This window comes from Eucyclogobius newberryi, unplaced genomic scaffold (genome assembly GCF_026437365.1).
Source record: "Eucyclogobius newberryi isolate DKJ021-1_F unplaced genomic scaffold, fEucNew1.0.hap1 SCAF_1, whole genome shotgun sequence".
In the NCBI taxonomy this organism is placed as follows: domain Eukaryota; kingdom Metazoa; phylum Chordata; class Actinopteri; order Gobiiformes; family Gobiidae; genus Eucyclogobius; species Eucyclogobius newberryi.
The window spans coordinates 15948992-15968931 of NW_027315723.1; the positions used below are offsets into that span (position 1 = coordinate 15948992).

Sequence of the window (19940 nt, forward strand, 5' to 3'; positions counted from 1 at the left end):
GTGAAGCTTTTTTTCACCTGGGAAAGTGTATGTGGTTGGTTCAGTTCTTGATTCAGCCAGGACATACTGAAGTTGTGACCTTGTGTTCCCTCACATCACTCCAGTCATAGTATGAGGCAGAATCACCAACAAACAAACAAACAACACAATTTTAACACCTCTAATTAATCCATATATACCGTATTTTCCAGACTAAGTTCATAGTTTTGGCCGGGGTGCAACTTATACTTATATTTATACTTATACGCCGGAGCGACTTATATGTGATAATATTTGTTATTTTCACACTTGCAACCTTATTTCATACTCCAGTGCAACTTATACATGTTTTTTTCTTCTCTATTATGCATCTTTTGGCTGGTGCAACTTATACTCCGATGCCACTTATAGTCCGGAAAATACAGTAGGTAGTTTTGAGTGAAGCAGAGGGACTGGATGTAACCTTCAGAAGATGCCTACAGGCGCACTCCAGTGTCTCCAGGGGGCGCTGTCAGAGAAGTAAATGTCGTTTGAATTTATCCTATAACTGAAGGAAAGACACAATGATGGTGATTGATAGGAGGTCTTATTTTTCATAAAGAAAGGCTAGTGGCCTGGTTTAGAGTCTTTAGTCAGAGTCACACAAAATGTAATACATATAATTTTTTGAATTAGAATGTAAATTCAAACAAAAGTGGCTTGTGGAAACTGATTTGATAGCACTGGTTGTTTATCCATCAGGCTATAAGTGTATTCACTTTCAGAATGCCTTTTCACATCCAACAAATTAGCTCTAATCAGCTAATCCCCTTTCTAATAAGCTTTATTTAATTCATCAGGCCTATTAATAAAAATGTAGACTGACATTTTCCACATTCAAAAGCTGAAAAGATCGCGAACCGGTTTTTATAGGCCTAAAATTAGTTCCTCAAATAACCACGAAAAATAACCCGGTTTTAGAAGATTGACAGGTCATGCAATCAGTTTCCTTTAAAAACAGGCCTATGTTCCATATGGTAAAAGCATTGCAATGTGATGAATGGAACTTCTTATCACCTCATGATCTTTCTTGGAGACAAACCGCTCCGGTGCGCCCCGAGAGGAAACCCCGTAAATACGCGCGGAACTCCGCCGCTTTTGTTTTTACGCCGCATCCTGACACTTTATTGTAAAAGTCCAAACCGGATACGCAGGGCTGTGTTTTTCGCCCACTTTCCGCCGCTCGCATCCTCCACATCCTCCATCCACCGCGTCTGTGGCGAATATGGCGGCGACTGGAGAACGGCAGCGATGAACACCGCGAGCTGCTGAAGACGCGCACAACCAAGCGGCGAGCGAGTGGCAGAGCAAGCGGCAGACCGCGACCCAGCGCCATGCTCCAGGCCGCGGGGGGACAGAGCGCTAGCACTGCCACCGTGTGCGGCCGCTCCGAGGGCTGCTAAAAACGGCGACGAGGCTGCGCAGAGGCGGGCCCCAGCGCTCGGCCATGGGATCGGGGCTGGAGGATGCGGCCCACGCTCCGCTGAACGGGAATCACCGCTGAACGCGAAGGAACATTAGGCCTTTACGCGTCAAACCCGTACGCCACCCCACGTCAATGACTGTTGCGGCAGAGGAGCCCCCGCGGTGGAGTCGGCCTGTTCCCAAAATATGACCCAGGGTGCCGGGACGTGTTGGCAGCAAGAAGATGTCGACGGCTTCCCAATCTGGATAGAGCCCCCGCGCCTGCTCCCCGACCCGCAGCCTTGTGCGCTGACCGAGAGATGCCGACTGTCCTGGGCTTCCCTGGCGCTGCTGCTCGCGCTGCTCTCTGACCACCTGTGGTTCCGCGCTGAGGCCAAACTGGCGCCGGAGAAGTTGGCCCCGTCCCCCGTCACCCCGCTGTACCCCGAGCGCACACGGGCAGTTTTTTTAGACAACTCCTCCACACCGCTGTGCGAGAGCCTCCTGGACAGGTACGAGGAGGCGGAGGACTCTCTCTCTAGTAACTCCTTCACTTTCGCGGATGTGGACCATTTGTGCGGGAACATTTCGGAGCGGAACGGCCGTGGCTCGTGGAATGTAAATATCAGCAGCCTGTACCTGTCGTTTTGTAGCTCGTACTCGCTGCTGGACCTGCTCCGCGGCGCGTCGCGTCCGGACCGCCTCAACTGCAGCCTGGACGCCTTGCACGAGGGCCCCGACGGCACGTGCAGCGCGTGCGTCGCGGCGTTCCAGCGCTACGACCTGCACGCGCTGGAGAAATACGAGGAGTTTGAGGTGCTCGCGCTCAAGTACGAACCGGGACCGTACTCCGTGCGCACGTGCATGAACCAGTGCAAGGTAACGGACCACTGCCCCGTGTGACATTAGTGTGGGGGAAAGGGCTAGACTTGGTTTAGTCCAGGGTTAGGCCTGATGTAGTCCTAGTACCGCTTGCCAAGGTCTTGTCTCAATGTCCTTCACTGGGGTTATATCGTCAAGAGTAGTGTACCAGATCTGAGCTAGGATCCTGGTCAGGAGTATCTTATGGAGGATTATTGTGAATGTTTAAGGTTCAGGAGAGAACCATAACTCAGAATACCCCACACTGTTCTGGGAATTGAACTTGAGACCTTCTCTACTCCGCCACTGTACCACCAAACCTTAAAGCAGTCCTGGTTTAGACTTGGACACGGTCAACATATTTTATTTCTGGGTTTTGTTCTGGCCCAGTCCTGGTTTGTCTGGATGAGTTTTGAGATCTGATCTTGTCCTGGCTTAGTCCTGGCTTAGTTCTCGCTTAGTCCTCGCTTAGTCCCTGTTTGTTGTCCACATTTTAGACTTGTGTTGGTTTCTTGGTCTTGAACAGGTTTTGACAGGACCGTTGATGGTTTTAGTTGGACTTGACCTAGTTCTATCAACATCCAAGGTACCAGTCCAGTTTTCCCTGTTAGCTGGTGACTGTGCGTCGCCGTATGTTAATTCCCTCCTCTTCCTCGTTGCTGCGTCTCCATGGAAACGCGTTCATTCATCTCCAGTTGGGTGCGGGCCTCGTAATGAGATGCACTCACAAGAGCTGCAGTTATAGCATGCACTTCCTTAGCCTCAAATGCAGCTACACACATGCTACCAATGCATAAATACATAACATATTGTATTCAGTCAATACAATATGCTACTGGATTTAAATGAAAAACAAGTATACTGAACCCTGACTGACTGGTGGGTTAACCAGGATTAAACCAAGACTACAAATCTAGATCTAAACCAGGTCTAAACACGACTATGATTTCTAGAATTAGTCCTTGGGTTGGGTCTGTCAATTTTGCAAGTGGGAGCTGTCCATGGTGCCAGAATTTGTCTATTAAATTGGAAAAAACAAGGGCTTTCCTAGGACTCTGGTATGAGCAAAAACATGTTTTGATTTTTATAAAGAGCAAACAAAGAACCCAATTAAAAAGCAGAATGTACTAGATTAAAGAGGGCCCTGGCCATGGTGCTGTCCGTGCCAAAAACACATAGTTAGTTCTAAAGCCGGTGACAAAACTAGAGCTGGTACTAATCAAGAAAAATCTCAGGACTAAGCAGAACAGGTATATTAGTGGATTTCAAGTCCAGATCCCTGTTTATCAACAAATCTTTTTAAACAGTGTCACCTCTGATAATGGTATATATCCAACCCCTGAAATGAAATTAAAAGCTTGATTTATTTGGTCTTGGTTTAGTTATGGGATAGTCTTTATGAATTATGCTTTAGTTCTTTTTTATTTTTGTTTCTGTTGCATTTTCACAATTAAGTCACAGACCAATGCAACAACATTCACTTCACACTGAGCATTTTTTTTAAGTAACAAGAGTGTCAAAAGTGGTTGGATTTGGCCATTTATAAATATTTAGTTAAAAATGGAATGATCCTTGGCTAGTCCTGGTTTAGCCTTACGTTTATTACTGAGTTTGTATTGTTTAAATACTGGTTTACCCAGTGTTTGTAACACATCCATTCATAAAAACAGCTTGACTTCATGATTTTTTTGGGTGTACTCTGGATAGTTTACCTGCTGAAATGGCGCGTGAAGCCCCTGTCCGCCTGTTCAAACACACTCAGCATGGGGACAGGAGCAGACGATGGTCGGCCTCTTCACTTCAAGAGGGCTTTCCTGATTTAATGTACTGGAAAGAGGGAGAGGAGGGAGGACAAAGCTGTGTATGTGCATTCATTTAGCTCTGTTGACCTGCTTATGAACACCAAGCAGCACTAATGTGGTTTACAGGTAGGGAACACACTGAGTTGACCCTGGTTTTGTCATTAGTTAGTAATGTTTATTCCAAATTTATCCTATGGTATAGGATTTAATATTCATTTTCACCCGGTTTGGTCCAGAGATTATTAGTCTTTTATTTAGTCATGATTTTTTTTGTAATATTTCTGGTTTGGTCTCAGTTTGGTCCCAGTTTATTCTTATAATTTTGAATTATTGCATGGTTTAGTCCAGTCTTTGACTTTGTTTTTATTTAGCGCTGGTATAGTCTTGGTATAGTCTTGGTATAGTCTTGGTATAGTCTTGGTATAGTCTTGGTATAGTCTTGGTGTAGCCCTGGTGTTGTCCCGGTATAGTCAAATCAAAATCAAATTTTTTTTTTTTTTTTTGTAAGGCCCAAATTCACAACAACAGTTGCCTCTGAGGGCCACAGTGAGAAATGAATCAACAATGTCTGTGGTGGCGATGGAGTCAGACAATTTCTGTGGTGGCGTGGGACGATGTCCCAGAGTCCTCTGTCCTTAGACCCTCCTTCTCGGCCAGGAAAAACTACAAAAAACCTCCTTGGGAAAAGTAGAAACCTGGAGGAGTTCCAGAGTGAAGGAGAGATCTGACTCTCACAGATGGACGCGAGGGAGACTGGAGCTGGACCCACTCTCCAGGCAGATGAGGCACCGTCCACACAGGGCAGGGACCACTTCACCAGGAGAGGGACATCTGGGTCCGGAGGTCCTCAGGAGTGAGAAAAAGAAAAAGAAGGCGGTGAACAGTTTGCAAGTGGAATTAAGAAATAAATGGTGGAATTAAGAAATAAATGGTGGAATTAAGAAATAAATCCAGGTCCTGGTATAGTCCTGGTATAGTCCTGGTGTAGTCCTGGTGTAGTCCTGGTGTAGTCCTGGTGTAGTCCTGGTGTAGTCCTGGTGTAGTCCTGGTATAGTCCTGGTATAGTCCTGGTATAGTCCTGGTATAGTCCTGGTATAGTCCTGGTATAGTCCTGGTATAGTCCTGGTATAGTCCTGGTATAGTCCTGGTATAGTCCTGGTATAGTCCTGGTATAGTCCTGGTATAGTCCTGGTATAGTCCTGGTATAGTCCTGGTGTAGTCCTGGTGTAGTCCTGGTGTAGTCCTGGTGTAGTCCTGGTGTAGTCCTGGTGTAGTCCTGGTGTAGTCCTGGTGTAGTCCTGGTGTAGTCCTGGTGTAGTCCTGGTGTAGTCCTGGGTTCACTTCAGCAGAGAGAGAGCTGTCCGTGGTTCTTTACTCTTCTTGTTGTTCAAAGTGGATATTGAAAGCTGTAAACTGAGGAATTCCCAGCATTCTCTAGTTAAATAAAGCTCTTGCCAAAGCAGAGGGAGCTGTCCGTGTTGTTGAAGTCTAATTCTCTCAGGTAAATTGGGATTTCCAAGACTCTAATATGAGTGTATTCCACCAGTTTAGTTTACATGGGCTAGAGTATCCTGTTTAAATTGTTGTTAAATTAAGTTTGATAACTAACTATCCGACTGCGATATTTGAAGGAACCTGTCAATTTTACATTATTAACCCTTATCTAACCAGGTAAGAACCCATTGAGATCGAGACCCCTCTTTCAAGGGTGAGGTTGGGCAAAGTGATATATACACATATAATATATATATATATATATATATATATATATATATAATTTTTCTCTTTGTTCGTTTTTTTTAATCAAGCAAAACCCCTTATTGAGACCATTTCACGCAATATCAACTCCAACTGAAGGGAGTCCCAAGCTGCTGAACGTAGGAAAAAGCTTGCTTCCCCCAATCAGTCCTTACACGTGGGACAGACAAGCCAAAAGTATCACGTGAGCGCAGGGCGTAATGACCCTCCACTCTCTGCTTTATACTCTATACATCCAATGTGTGAACCTCTTGGCACCTAAAGAATCCCATTCAGCCTTGGCATGGAGTTCACATTGGTGGGTGAGCCTGCCACAACCTGTTGTGTGTCTCAGACAGGGATATACAGTATCCAACAACATTTTGCTGTTGCATTTATATACAGGGCATCGCCATAATCCAATAGAGGCATAAAAGTTGCCAATACCAGTAACGTGGATGAATTAGAACCCGGGGTAATTGACGATTTTTTGGCGATGATCTATTTCATGTTGAAATAGGCAAATAAATGTATATTCCTTGTTTTATGTGAACTTAGCTGTACAGTACTTGAAAAATGTTTTTCTCATATACTTTTTGTGAAAACTTAATCAACAGTTCCCTTCCACTTTTTAGCTTCACTGAATTTGATAGCACTTGATGTTTATCATTCTGAAATCCAGTTTGTGATGTATTAGATTCAGGAGCTGATTAAACATAATGTGCTTCAGTCTGATATATTTCCGGTGCCAGTGGTTGGAAGATCTTTTATTTATTGTTGCCTGTGTTTTTGTGAATCTGGTGGAGCTGTCCACAGTGTTGAATGGCTGTTCCCTGGCTCATTCACATAAACAGGATCTTCTCTCTCTCATTCACTAAACGCACACGGCAGCAGCAGTGGCTCAAACTGATTCAGAACCAGGTGTGGAAACGGGCCATCTGCCCCTCCACGGACTAGAATCAAGCAATGGCACAAGTACTGCGCCTCCATCAGGGTTTGAGCGGAACAGAAACATCACACAGACAACTGAAAACAGAGATGTGTTTATAAAGTTGAGTGTCCAGCAAAAAGAAACTATAAACCATGTTGAAACCATATCTGTACCTGGACTAAACCAGGTCTAATCGCTGATTGACTGGGAACACCCCACAGGAGCTTTTAGAAATGCAATAATAAGCCAATAGTCTAGACATCACACTTGATCTACTTCAAACCTAGGTTAGTCCGGTCGTAGTCTTAATGTTTAGGTTGATGGTAAACACATATCCATATACTATTGCTGCACTCTCCCCAGCTGTGGGACCCCATGTCCTGGGTCACTGCCTCCACAGGTGTGGCCCTTTGATTTGTGGAGGTCTGGGTCAAATGCCACACGTTGGATCAGACGGTGATTATTTGGCACAGAGGAGGAGGTGTGACTATGCGTAGACAGATGCTGAGGTTAGAGCTGGAGCTCTAGAGGATGGATACAGCGGTGAAGTGTCTTATTTTAAAACATTTTGCATTGTTGAACCTGGATAAATGTTTGTGGGGGCTATTTATATTGGCAGATTAGCACAAATTCAGTCAAATATGGTGGAAATGACAATAAGAATATGTCACTTATTTATTTATACAGTGTATGTAAACTATAATGGATAACTTTATCCATAGCTTTCTTCTGATATATTGTAGTCCTGGTTTGGACCTGGTTTAGATCTTGTTTATTCTTGGATTAGTCCTGATTTTGCCCTGATATAGTCTTGGTTTGAGTCTAGTTTTGCCCTGATATAGTCTTGGTTTAGTTCTGGTGTAGTCCTGATATAGTCCTGGTTTAGTTCTGGTATAGTCCTGGTTTAGTTCTGGTGTAGTCCTGATATAGTTCTGGTGTAGTCCTGATATAGTCCTGGTTTAGTTCTGGTGTAGTCCTGATATAGTCCTGGTTTAGTTCTGGTGTAGTTCTGATATAGTCCTGGTTTAGTTCTGGTGTAGTCCTGATATAGTCCTGGTTTAGTTCTGGTGTAGTCCTGATATAGTCTTGGTTTTGGTCCTGATATTGTCCTGGATTACCCTCCATTTAGTCCATGTTTTGACCTGGTTTAGGCCCTGCTTTGGTCTTAATTAGTCCTGATTCAGTCCTGTTTAAGTCCAGGGTTACCATCATTTCCTAAATTTTCTCCCTCATTCAATCCTGGAATACTATGATGCTCTCCTCAATCCTACCATCACGTCTTCCAAGGAGGAAGCAGAGACTGAGGACTCTGAGGCGGACTCGTCCATCTTCCAAGCTGAGGTTGTTGGCAAGCTCTTTGGTGGCAAAACTTCTATCCTGAGTATCTTGGATGTTGTGGGACTGTCTCTGCAGCAGAACGGGGATCAGAGGGTGCGTCTCAGTTACCGGGGATCACACTTCTCAGCCAATCTTGTAAGGTCTATTCCAGGGTTCTGGAGATGAGAGTTGAACCTCTGTTTTCGTCCCGTAGAACACTAGACCAGCTCTTTACTCTCCATCGGGTGCTTGAGGGTTAATGGGCATGTGCAACATGTGCCTTGTGGATCTGGAGAAGGCTTTCGGCCATGTCCATTTTGCGGTCTTCTGGGAGGTGTTCTGGGAGTACGGGGTCTGGGGTAGCGGCTGGGATGAAGATCAGCACCTTCAAATCCGAGGCCATGGTTCTCGGTGGCTTGCCTTCTCCAGGTGGCTGGGGAGTTCAAGTGTCTCGGGGTCTTGTTCACAAGTGAGGGAAAAATGGAGCGTGAGATTGACGGATCGACGTATTGATGGATTGATACAACGTCTGAAGTGATTCAGACACTATGTGAAAAATTAAATCCACTGATTTAGTTTTTAGAAGCGATCTACAAGTCTCTTGGTCTCTAAAGACTTCAAGAAACTACATTAATAGTCTCTGCTCCTCTGGCTCTGCTCCTCTGTCTCTGACTCCTCTGTCTTTGCTCCTCTGTCTCTGCTCCTCTGTCTCTGCTCCTCTGTCTCTGTCTCTGTCTTTGCTCCTCTGTCTCTGCTCCTCTGTCTCTGACTCCTCTGTCTCTGCTCCTCTGTCTCTGACTCCTCTGTCTTTGCTCCTCTGTCTCTGCTCCTCTGTCTCTGCTCCTCTGTCTCTGTCTCTGCTCCTCTGGCTCTGACTCCTCTGTCTCTGACTCCTCTGTCTCTGCTCCTCTGGCTCTGACTCCTCTGTCTCTGCTCCTCTGTCTCTGCTCCTCTGTCTCTGCTCCTCTGTCTCTGCTCCTCTGTCTCTGACTCCTCTGTCTCTGCTCCTCTGTCTCTGACTCCTCTGTCTCTGCTCCTCTGTCTCTGCTCCTCTGTCTCTGACTCCTCTGTCTTTGCTCCTCTGTCTCTGTCTCTGTCTCTGCTCCTCTGTCTCTGCTCCTCTGTCTCTGACTCCTCTGTCTTTGCTCCTCTGTCTCTGCTCCTCTGTCTCTGCTCCTCTGTCTCTGCTCCTCTGTCTCTGTCTCTGTCTTTGCTCCTCTGTCTCTGCTCCTCTGTCTCTGACTCCTCTGTCTCTGCTCCTCTGTCTCTGACTCCTCTGTCTTTGCTCCTCTGTCTCTGCTCCTCTGTCTCTGCTCCTCTGTCTCTGTCTCTGCTCCTCTGTCTCTGACTCCTCTGTCTCTGCTCCTCTGGCTCTGCTCCTCTGGCTCTGACTCCTCTGTCTCTGACTCCTCTGTCTCTGCTCCTCTGGCTCTGACTCCTCTGTCTCTGCTCCTCTGTCTCTGCTCCTCTGTCTCTGCTCCTCTGTCTCTGCTCCTCTGTCTCTGCTCCTCTGTCTCTGACTCCTCTGTCTCTGCTCCTCTGTCTCTGCTCCTCTGTCTCTGCTCCTCTGTCTCTGACTCCTCTGTCTTTGCTCCTCTGTCTCTGACTCCTCTGTCTCTGCTCCTCTGTCTCTGCTCCTCTGTCTCTGCTCCTCTGTCTCTGACTCCTCTGTCTCTGCTCCTCTGGCTCTGCTCCTCTGGCTCTGCTCCTCTGTCTCTGCTCCTCTGTCTCTGCTCCTCTGTCTCTGACTCCTCTGTCTCTGCTCCTCTGACTCCTCTGTCTTTGCTCCTCTGGCTCTGCTCCTCTGTCTCTGCTCCTCTGTCTCTGCTCCTCTGTCTCTGACTCCTCTGTCTCTGCTCCTCTGGCTCTGCTCCTCTGGCTCTGCTCCTCTGTCTCTGCTCTTCTGTCTCTGACTCCTCTGGCTCTGCTCCTCTGGCTCTGCTCCTCTTGTCTGTTTTTCATATTAATTAACGTGAGATGCTGTTGTCTGCATATGGATTATAGAGGAATGATTGTTGGCCATAGGATTTTATTAACTAATGTGTTGGAATAAATGCACGGTAAACAACAGCCTAGTATTAGTGTTTTGTTGATGTTGTTTTTTACATATTGTAGTAGTAATATTTTTGAGAGGAATTTAGACCTTGATAAGTCCAGAATTAGTCCCTTTTATAAACTATGTTTAGTTCAGGTTTAGTTGTGCAAGTCCTGCTCCAATACAGAGATCAGGTGTAAATCTGGTTTAGTTTTGTTGTAGTTATAGTTTAGTCCTGTTTAAGTCCTGCTTTTGTCCTGCTTTAGTCCTGTTTAAGTCTTGCTTTAGTCCAGATAGCTGGTGAAATGGGTGAAATGTGTCCCATGTTAAGCTGCTTTAGCTGATTGGTTCTGGGTCATGGTCTGAATTCACATTCACAATAACAATATTCATTCCGTCCTGACTCGGTGGAGCCTCTTTGCCTCAGCTGCCCTGAGGCTAAATGATGAAGAGGAGGCTGCCGATCTGCATTCTGGTTTAATCCTGTTTTAGCCCTGTTTAGTTCTCATGTAATCCCAATCTTGTCCTGGTTTAGTCCTGGTTTACTCCTGCTATAGTCCTGGATTAGTCCCTTGTGTGGTAATGCTGTAGTCCTGGTTAAATCCTGAAGTAGTCCTGCTTTAGTTCTGGGTTCGTTCTGGTCTTGTCCTGGTTTAGTCCTAGTCTCGGAGGCACACAACGACAAGTCAAAGTCTCTCCAGGCCTAAGTCTCCAGTGAAGATGAGAGCTACAGGGAGAAGGTTGAACCTGGACCAAAACAGAACTTACCAAGTCCAAACCACAACTCCATTAACTGTCGAAAACCTGTACAGCAGATACACTTATTGTGACATCTAGTGGTGAAAGAATTTACTGTGTCTTAACCTCCAACGTGATGTACCAAAGAGGGAATGATGTACAGTTGATATAAATAGCTCCTCAGGTGTGTTAGTAACATTAGCTGTTAGCAAGTGGTGCTAATGATCTTACATGAGTCATAAGCTTTATTTAGACTCCTGTGTTACTGTGGCAGAGTAGTTATCCTGTCTCCAGAGGTGGAGACAGGATAATATTTACTCAGTTTTTCCAGATGCCATATTTTTAATTGAGTAATATATTTGACAGTGTAAGTCTCTTACTTGAGTGAAAGTGGTAGTTCCTCTTCCCCCTGTGAGTAAGTCCACAAGTGACAAAATCTTTATGTCGACAATATTATAATTGTGTAGGTTTGAAATAAATATTCTGACTAACTAGTAGTAGGCAGAAGCAGAGGATAGTGCTCAAGCTGCCATACTTCCCCCAGTATAGTTGCTCCTAGGGCAGCGTAACTGTAGGTTTTTATTTCTGTTCCTAACTGTCCTAATTTCTGTTACTAACCTGACCACAAGCTATTTCAAAGCGCAACGTTTTAAGCCTGGTCATAAATGAAGAGACAGTGTCGGCTTTTTTAACATGGACAGGAGCTGATTCCATTACACAGGAGCTTGGTAGCTAAACGCTCTACCTCCTACTGTGCTTTTAGAGACTCTAGGAACCACCAGAAGTCCAGCCTTTTTTAGATCGAGATGCCCTGTTTGGATGATATGGCACTATAACATCTTTGAGGTAGGATGGGACCATGTCATTTATGGCTTTGTAAGTCAAACTTGACAGTGAGCCAGTGAAGAGACTCGAGCACCGGCGTAATGTGCTCTCTTCTTTTAGTTCCCGTTAGTAATCTTGCTGCATTTTGAACCTGTTGAAAGCTTTTTATAGAGCTTTTAGTACACACTGCGAGCAGGGAGTTACAGTAGTCTAATCTAGACGTTACAAATGCATGATTTTTTTTTGGCATCTCTTTTAGGCAAGATATTTCTGATTCTGAGTAGAACCGGAGGCAACACTGACATTCTCCAGTGTGAATATCTGCTCGGTTAAAGAGTCTCGTAGACGTTTAGGGCCTAGGGTGCCCACACATTTTCGGCTCACAAGCTACTTTTATATTTGACAAAGATCTACCTATAGATCTAAATTATTTTATAATTTAGTATTTTTATTGTCAGTATTAAACAAGTTTTTTTTATTTTTGTTTAACCATAATTAGGCTATAGAAACACAATGTAGGCTTTCATTAGGCTAGGCAAGGCAAGTTTATTTGTAGAGCACATTTCATACACAAGGCAATTAAAAGTGCTTCACACAGCAGGAAAAATGCATTAAAATCACAAAGAAATTACAGAAACAGAAATACAATAAAATTAACTAAATAAAAAATAAAATAAACACCTAGCTAAATCCAAATTGATCCGACCACATTGGCAGGCATTCCAGACACTCCTTCCCATATTTATTTGACATTGCAGCATGACAGGCGTCTCCGGGATGGACACATCACTTTTAGATTGATTTGTTCCCACATCTGCGCGCTTTCTGCAAACTGCACACGTCTGTGCTGAGCGTATGTTTCTTTTACGATGACGACTCTCTCGTCGACGCCTCCACCTGATGTGTGGCGCTTTGTATCATTACCGACGGACCTAGTCTTGTCTGCCCCTCCCTACATTTAGCTTTAGCTAAACTAATTGTCTCAGACAAAACTCGACCAAAGCTTTAGTGTTAAAACCTGGCTATTGGTCAGTGGGTCGGTGCGCCAGGCTCTTCCTGGGCTTTACAGAAGGCTTAGTGCCAACCGACAACCTAACCAGCGTGTGTTCTGACCCTCTCCCCTAATAACCTAATATTGTTTATCATATACAAATGTGCAACATAAAAAGGAGAGAGAAAATCTGCTATTTAACTAGACCATTTAATACAGCTGAGTATTTTGAAAATGAGATATACTGACCACAACTACGCTAAATGAAAGAAGATTGCGCTTAACCAGAACTTCCGCTCTCCTCCTTCCTCTGCGTTACACAGCGCGCACCTTGGCGCTTTCCGGTGCTTTCCGGCGCGCTTTGGCGCGACCAACCCTCACTGCCTCTCGACATATTGGGCACCCCTGGCCTAGTACAATGACCTTCAGTGTTAAGAACCAGATAAAAAGTGTCATCCAGGTTTTTATATCTTCACACAAGCATTAAGTCTGTCTACTTGATCGGTCTGATCAGCTGTGTGTCATCTGCATATCCAATGTTTGCTTCCTAGGAAAACTCTTTTTTTAATCTGCATATTTTTCAGGGATGGGTGATGGTATATTGGTTCCAACATCGGTATAGTGATATTGAAGGGCTTCCACAGATATTGTTATCATTTATTTTTTAAATTATATTCAGCACCAAAAAAAGCGTTAGGGTTAAAAATACCAAGCAGCCCATCTCTGTGTCCCAGTTTGTTCTCAGATTTGTATGGGACTAAACCAGGACATGGGCTAATCCAAAGCTAAACTAGTACTAAAGCAAAACTATACCAGGACAAGACCAAGACCAAGACCAGAGCCAGACCAGAGCCTAACCAGTCTGACTCAAAACTTATGAATAGTCTCAAAACAAAGGATTCCTCCTCTGTAATATCTCAAAGACCCTGTTTGTAAACTCAAATATAGTACTGTGGTCAGGAGGGACCAGTGGACAGGCTGAAGTGTTTGTTTCAGGTAGTTAGCAGCTGGCTAATGCTAGTTTACATATTATTGTGTGGCTATGCCAATAAACCTTAGCCTACTTGGAAACAGTTTTAACAAGCTTAATGCTGTGTTCTGTTTATCCTCTGAGGTCGGATTTTCTAAGCCCCATCTCGTAAATTCCCACTCGATCACCCTCACATCTCGGAATTTCTTCTTGTAAACTAATTTCAAACTAATTTCATTACAACATTTCAACCCTGAGTTTATCTGAGCCTTTTGACTGGTACAAAAAAACAGGATCATATCACCTGTCTTAATGTCCCTCCACTAGCTTCCTGTCTCTTATCGTATTGATTTTAAAATCATCATTATTTTATTTCAGCCCTACACCCCTGTGCGCTCGCTCTCCCCATTTAATTGTGTGGACAAATAAAGGCTTATCTTATCTTAGGTCATTTCTTGTTATTGGTCCCAAAAACAAGGAGGAAACTTAGAGGAGACCCAGCTCTTAAAAAGTCATACTTTTTCTTAGGCTTTTCTTTAAAATGTTGACTTTTATAGTGTATAATGTATTTTTATTTCATATCTATTTTTGCAATTCTGTCTATTTTTTCATTGCTGTGTTTTTATTACTGTTATGTACTGTTCTTTGGACAACTCTGTTGTTTTTAAAGTGTAATGGAAATACATTTGGATTGGATTGGAAACATTAGATACATTTTAACATCCGACTTAGTACTATTTTATCTTTAGTTTCTCACAACTATCTGCAACAACCTGATAAACTGCTTAGCCACTACAGGTAATTACATTTATCGCTCTATACTGTTTAAATACTTTTCAATGAACGCTAAGTTTAGTAATTATCATCTTAAAACACCCATTGGCTTTACATTACTCTATTGTGAATATTCTATGACGTGTGATCCCGTTCCTGTTACAGACCTAGTTTAGATCTCGAGGTACTCCGAAGAATAAGGTTTTTTTCTTCTGGCATTTGTTTTGAAAAGCTTGATGGAAATTTTCGATCCATGTTTCTCAATTGTAAGTTCAGTTCCTGTCTGCTATAATATATCTGCATTTGGTTTTCTGAGGCAGTTTATCAGATGTTATTTTCCGTCTACTTCTCTTTCTCATCTCTCTGAAAATAACCAACATTTACACTCAAAAATATAAACCAAACATTCAAGGATTGTTTGATTTATAATTCCCATAAAGAACGAGATATGGAGAATTGTGTTACTGTGGAAACCACCGTTTTTCCTCATTCCCTTGCATACATTTGAGGGTATTTTGCAGGTTTTTTTTGGACAAATTTTAACTTTTTACAGACAAAAATTACATGTATGTTTTCTGAGCGTAAAGATCCTGGTTTGTCCAACAGAGGGCACAAGGACTCACACTCTAAAGTATTTAGTCCTAAACCAGCTCCAAACATGAGCTGAACCAGGACCTTAAGGCAAGACCCTGCAGGTCAATAGGAAAAAAAATCTTAAATTTAAAGATATCAGTTTGAAACTTCTTGTGCAATTTACTAACATAAGTGTAGAGTGTAAGAAGAAAATGTATTACAAGTTTTTCATAATGTCATGTTTTCATGTGTTAAAGGCAAAATTTGCCCATATTTGGGACATCCAAATTGGACAATGGACAGAGCCAGGTTTTATGTCTTGCTTCATTTTGTTGACACATTCGATACAAAAAGGGGTTTTGGAAATCTTATTTTGTTTTTGAGTGAACAAGATCTAACTGAAAATTGGAGTTAAAATCTAGAGTTAAAACTTTAATGAATCGGGCTTGGAATTAGATATCAACAAATGCTTCTGCCCTGTTCATCAAAATGTTGTAAGTACAAGAGTGTGAACTCTGGTGTATGTAGGCACTACTTTAAGTGGTGAAATGTCCCTGTGGGAGAAAAATACATTTTGAGAAAACAGCCCTTTAAGTTACAGTCCGATAAAAATCAATGGACTTTAAGAGACATCTTTAGGTGCAATTAGGGCAATGTTGTTGTTTGCAGGTGAAAGCTTATAGTTTGAGAGGGCAAACTGACACAAAAACAAAAAATATAAAATAAAAAAAGGACGAAAACGGGCCTAAACCAGGTCTAAACCATGACCTAAACAATCATAACACCAAGACTAAAGGAGGACTCAGGAGGACTAAAACAGGACTAAACCAGATCAAGACCTGAACCAGGACTAAATCTAATGCTAACACTAATGGGGGGGAAATACACATTGTCTAAACAAGGATAACCACCAGGACAAAGATGTATAGGTCACACTTGAGGAGTGAACAAAGAAGGTTACAAAAAAAATGTGTCTTACTTAAATACATTTGAGCTAAAATGATTCGAATGAGTCTGAAGAAGGTGAATGAACTTTTAAAAACATAGAAGGGCACTTTTGGACGATGTCACAAGGTGGAACGGAGTGTTTTGAGCTCTGCAGAGGGGAAAAAATGAAATATGATACATTACTGAAACATGTGTGAATGAAAGAAAACACAACTCCAGGGGTACTTTTGAGGAGGAAACTATATTAGAACAGGTTTAAAGAAAGGGAGTGTCTGCAGAGCCGCGGCGCGCGGCCGAAACTGCCATGTTATTTTTGTGCCGGCTGCGCTCCTGAAACTGCGCCGCTATTTGACCGCGTTTTAGCGCCGTTTTAGACCGCGCCGGGTTAAGGTTAAGGTTAGCCAGGAGGCTATAAGGGAAATGCCACGTTCCCTGAAACTGTGTGGCTATTTGACCGCGCCGCGGCTCTCCAGTCACGGCCAGAAAGAAAAGACATTAAACCTATTACTGTGTTTCCGGTGTGTGTCCACCAGATGGCGTACAAGTGGTGGCTGTGTGCGCAGTTCTTCCCAAACACCTCCCTGTCGTGTGGTCAGACTGTACCCTGTGGCCACAGCTGCCTCCAGGTCCAACAGAGCTGCCCCTTCATCCTCCCTGACAACGAAGACCTGATCCATGGAGGCAGTCCCAGCTTCATCTGTACAGGTACTCGACCAGGACTGAACCAGGACTGAACCAAGACTAAATCAGGACTGATCCACGGTTATACCTGACAACAAAGACCTGATCCATGGAGCTAGTCCCAGCTTCATCTGTACAGGTACTGGACCAGAATATAACCAGGATTGGGCTAGTAGTGAACCAGGGCAAGACCCGGGCTAAACCAAGATTAAAAGTATGTCCATACCACCTTGTCAGTGCCAGATCTCTTCTGATCTCTGAAGCTAAACAGAGTTGAGCCTGGTTAGTACTTGGATGGGAGACTGCTGTTAATACCAGATGTTGCCACAGTGGCTCAAGTACAAACTGTGTCCTTAGCCAAGTGTATGAATATATGAATGTAGTGAGTGAGTGTTGTGATGGTGGGAAGAGCTGATGATGCAGATTCAGATAGGGCTTGCTTCCATCAGTCTGCCCCAGGGCAGCTGTGGCACAAAAGTAACTTGCCACCTCTGAGTATGGAGTGAATGAATAGTCTATGTAATTATTATTTGAAGAGGACTAAACTAGGATTAAACCAGGACTAAATCAGGACTGACAGGACCAAACTTGACCCTCATTATATACATTATACCTTGACTAAAGGGCCAAACGTTTAAGATTGTGTGTTGATATATTGTGTCTCTCCTCAGGGCTGATGTCAGACAGCGAGGCGCGCTGCTGTGACGTCCGATGGGACCCTCGTCCTCCCCCCTCCCCTTCCTCACATGGGACAGTACAAAGGACTGCCTCTCCCTCCTGTCAGCACCAGGGGGCGTGGGTGAGCTCTGCGTCGCCCCGCCTCAAACTCTGCCCCCTGCTGGTTCTCGTGCTCCTACACACTGTCATCCTCTTCTCCCACAATGCAACGCTGTGGGCCACGTCGGAAGAGGGCTCTTCAAACGAGGACTGAACTCTGCACCCATTTTACAGAAAAAATCTAAAGTTAAAATGTTTTGGACACATCCAGACGAAGAGGATACTGCAGACGCAGAGGGACAGAGGGGACAGATGCAGGGTTATGTGGACGAGGGACTGAGGGGTTGTGGGTCGGTGATGGTTTAGAGAAGCCGACAGGAGCATAAGACGTAAACAGGGCTACTAGAAGTGAATCATTTACATGTTTGAATGAGATCTCAATGTTCATTTCACTAATTAGCATCAGAATACACTTTTGTTTGGCTTTAAGGAGGACTCTACACAGAAAGGCCCCACCTGCTCTGGGAATCAAACCCACAACCTAACCCTACCAATCCCTGCCCCCTCTCACCAAACTGTGAAGTTAAACAGCAACAGAGCGTACTAGTCTACGATTTTAGCTTGAAACATTAAATATAGTATAGAACACGATTATTGAAACACCCAGAATATAGATCCTATAGAAAGGGTGACCAGGGTCCAGGCTCAGATTTGGTCCACTGCTCATGACAGGTTTAACTCAGAGACATTGACGTTCAGGGCTGATGCAGAGGACACAAACCGTAACAGGGACAGTTAAATCTATCTTGTCGTTGCTCCTGTCGGCTCCTTCAAACATTTTTATATCAAATTTCCACAGATCTTGAATCCTTCCTCCAAAACTCTGTCTCTTTGGTGCATTTTGGTTGGACGTAGATCTCGGACTCTCAAAGACTCCTGTTCTTTCGTATCCACACCATGTTTTCTAGCCCTCCTTTTACCACGGACACTGGCTACATCTCAGAATGAAAATGGATGCGACATTTTGATTTATTTGAGATATTTTTGCTGCTGGTGCCATAACATATCATAGAGAAACAGGCTCATGTCTATTGTCTGTCTTATGGAGAAGATTATGTATTTTATGTATTTGAATGTGTCGAGACTTTTAATCATTTCAATGGGACAGGTTAAGACCAGGTGAGCTCTGCATTTGCCTATATTTAATCAATCTTGGATGCAAAACATGATTTAATCTGTATTATTATTATTATTATCATTATTAATATCATTATTAATAAATTCAATCCGGAACTTAAAATGTGCCATCTAAAAAGAGGTTTTACAAAAGTTCAAATTATGCCAAACGGACAAAAACGTAACCGCTGACAATTGATAAGATAAAAATACATCAAAAGAAGAAAAGGTTATAGTAAAACAAATATTTGATGAAAAATGACAAATTTAACACAATCAGTGTTAGTTTTTGTGATTGAAAAGGGCTATCAAGAAACAAGAAACAAACGGGAACATACAGGAAGAACAGCCTTGTATGCCACCTAAACTTCACCTGGTGTTGTGACAAAATAAGTGCCCACATAAAGATTAACAGCAGCATTTGTCAAATTAAAATCTAAATTTTGAATGTTTCTAAAAAGTTGAAAACCCCATTTGAATGTGTCAATGATATGATAATTTAAATTCAGTTTGATTGGCATCTTAAGAGATTTTTCCTCACATTTGGGCTTGTGTAGACCTACTTTACAATTTAAATTCAGAATGTTCAAAGGTTGAGTCTAGACATTTTCTTATAGGCCTGATTTTCTAATTGCAGCTAGTTTAAACTGCTACCTTGATAATGGAAAGGTTTGTATTAAAGACTGCTGAACTGCTTATTAAAGATATGAGGATTAAGAAAATTATTTTTTTTATTACATTTGTGTTGTGAATGTAAAAACACAATGTAAAAACGGTCTATCAGAACCCTGCAGATCACCTCCTGAAAAGGGTGCAAACTTTGTCTCGACACCAGCAGCAGCTTTGCCCTTTTGTTTAGTGGTAAAAATGAGCCGCGGTCCCTGTCTCTTTGTGTCCACATTTTGAGTTTTTATTTTCTACTTTAGGCCCATTTCTTTGTGTGCCGCAGTGTGTGAAGAGTAGGACTATGCTGGATGTTAAAAGATGAAGAGCTCTATTTAAACAAAAAGGATTCTGTAGTGAAAATATTCAGATAAAGTGTCATATCGTCACATAGAAAGGCTTTAGTTTGCTATTTACTTTCTTTTCTTTTCTACAAACCACTGAGAATTATTTCTAAGAAGCGTCCCATGAGTCATGACCTTTTGGACGTAAAGACCAAGACATTTATGAACATTTTGTTCAAAAGAAAATAAATATAAATTATGTTATACATCACTGGTCGTGTTTGTGTCTTTTACCAAGCATTTAACAATGTTTTATTATGATTTCATTATTTGACCTGGACATAACTTTCACTTCAGCCATGTCGTTTTTAAATATATATTTTAGGCTGAAAATCAATTTAAATTTGACCTTATGAAACAGCTCTGGTTTAGTGATAACTTGCTTATCAGTGACGTCTGTCTCACATTTCTACAACTAATAACCTCATAACAAAC

At 43.0% G+C, this 19940-nt stretch overlaps 1 protein-coding gene across 1 annotated transcript; it reads left to right on the forward strand.

Annotated features, from left to right (window-relative positions):
• Positions 1-1165: 1165 nt before the first annotated feature.
• Positions 1166-19716, forward strand: LOC140351798 (NALCN channel auxiliary factor 1-like). Its single transcript, XM_072437660.1, has 3 exons — positions 1166-2301; positions 16458-16629; positions 17277-19716. The coding sequence occupies exons 1-3, from the start codon at positions 1630-1632 to the stop codon at positions 17534-17536; spliced, it is 1104 nt and encodes a 367-aa protein (XP_072293761.1). The 5' UTR covers positions 1166-1629; the 3' UTR covers positions 17537-19716.
• Positions 19717-19940: the final 224 nt, after the last annotated feature.

Coding starts and splice junctions, on each gene's coding strand:
- LOC140351798 (XM_072437660.1), top strand. CDS start 1,630: ATGACCCAGGGTGCCGGGACGTGTTGGCAGCAAGAAGATGTCGACGGC. Junction 2,302..16,457: donor CGTGCATGAACCAGTGCAAG/GTAACGGACCAC, acceptor TGTGTCCACCAG/ATGGCGTACAAGTGGTGGCT. Junction 16,630..17,276: donor TCCCAGCTTCATCTGTACAG/GTACTCGACCAG, acceptor GTCTCTCCTCAG/GGCTGATGTCAGACAGCGAG.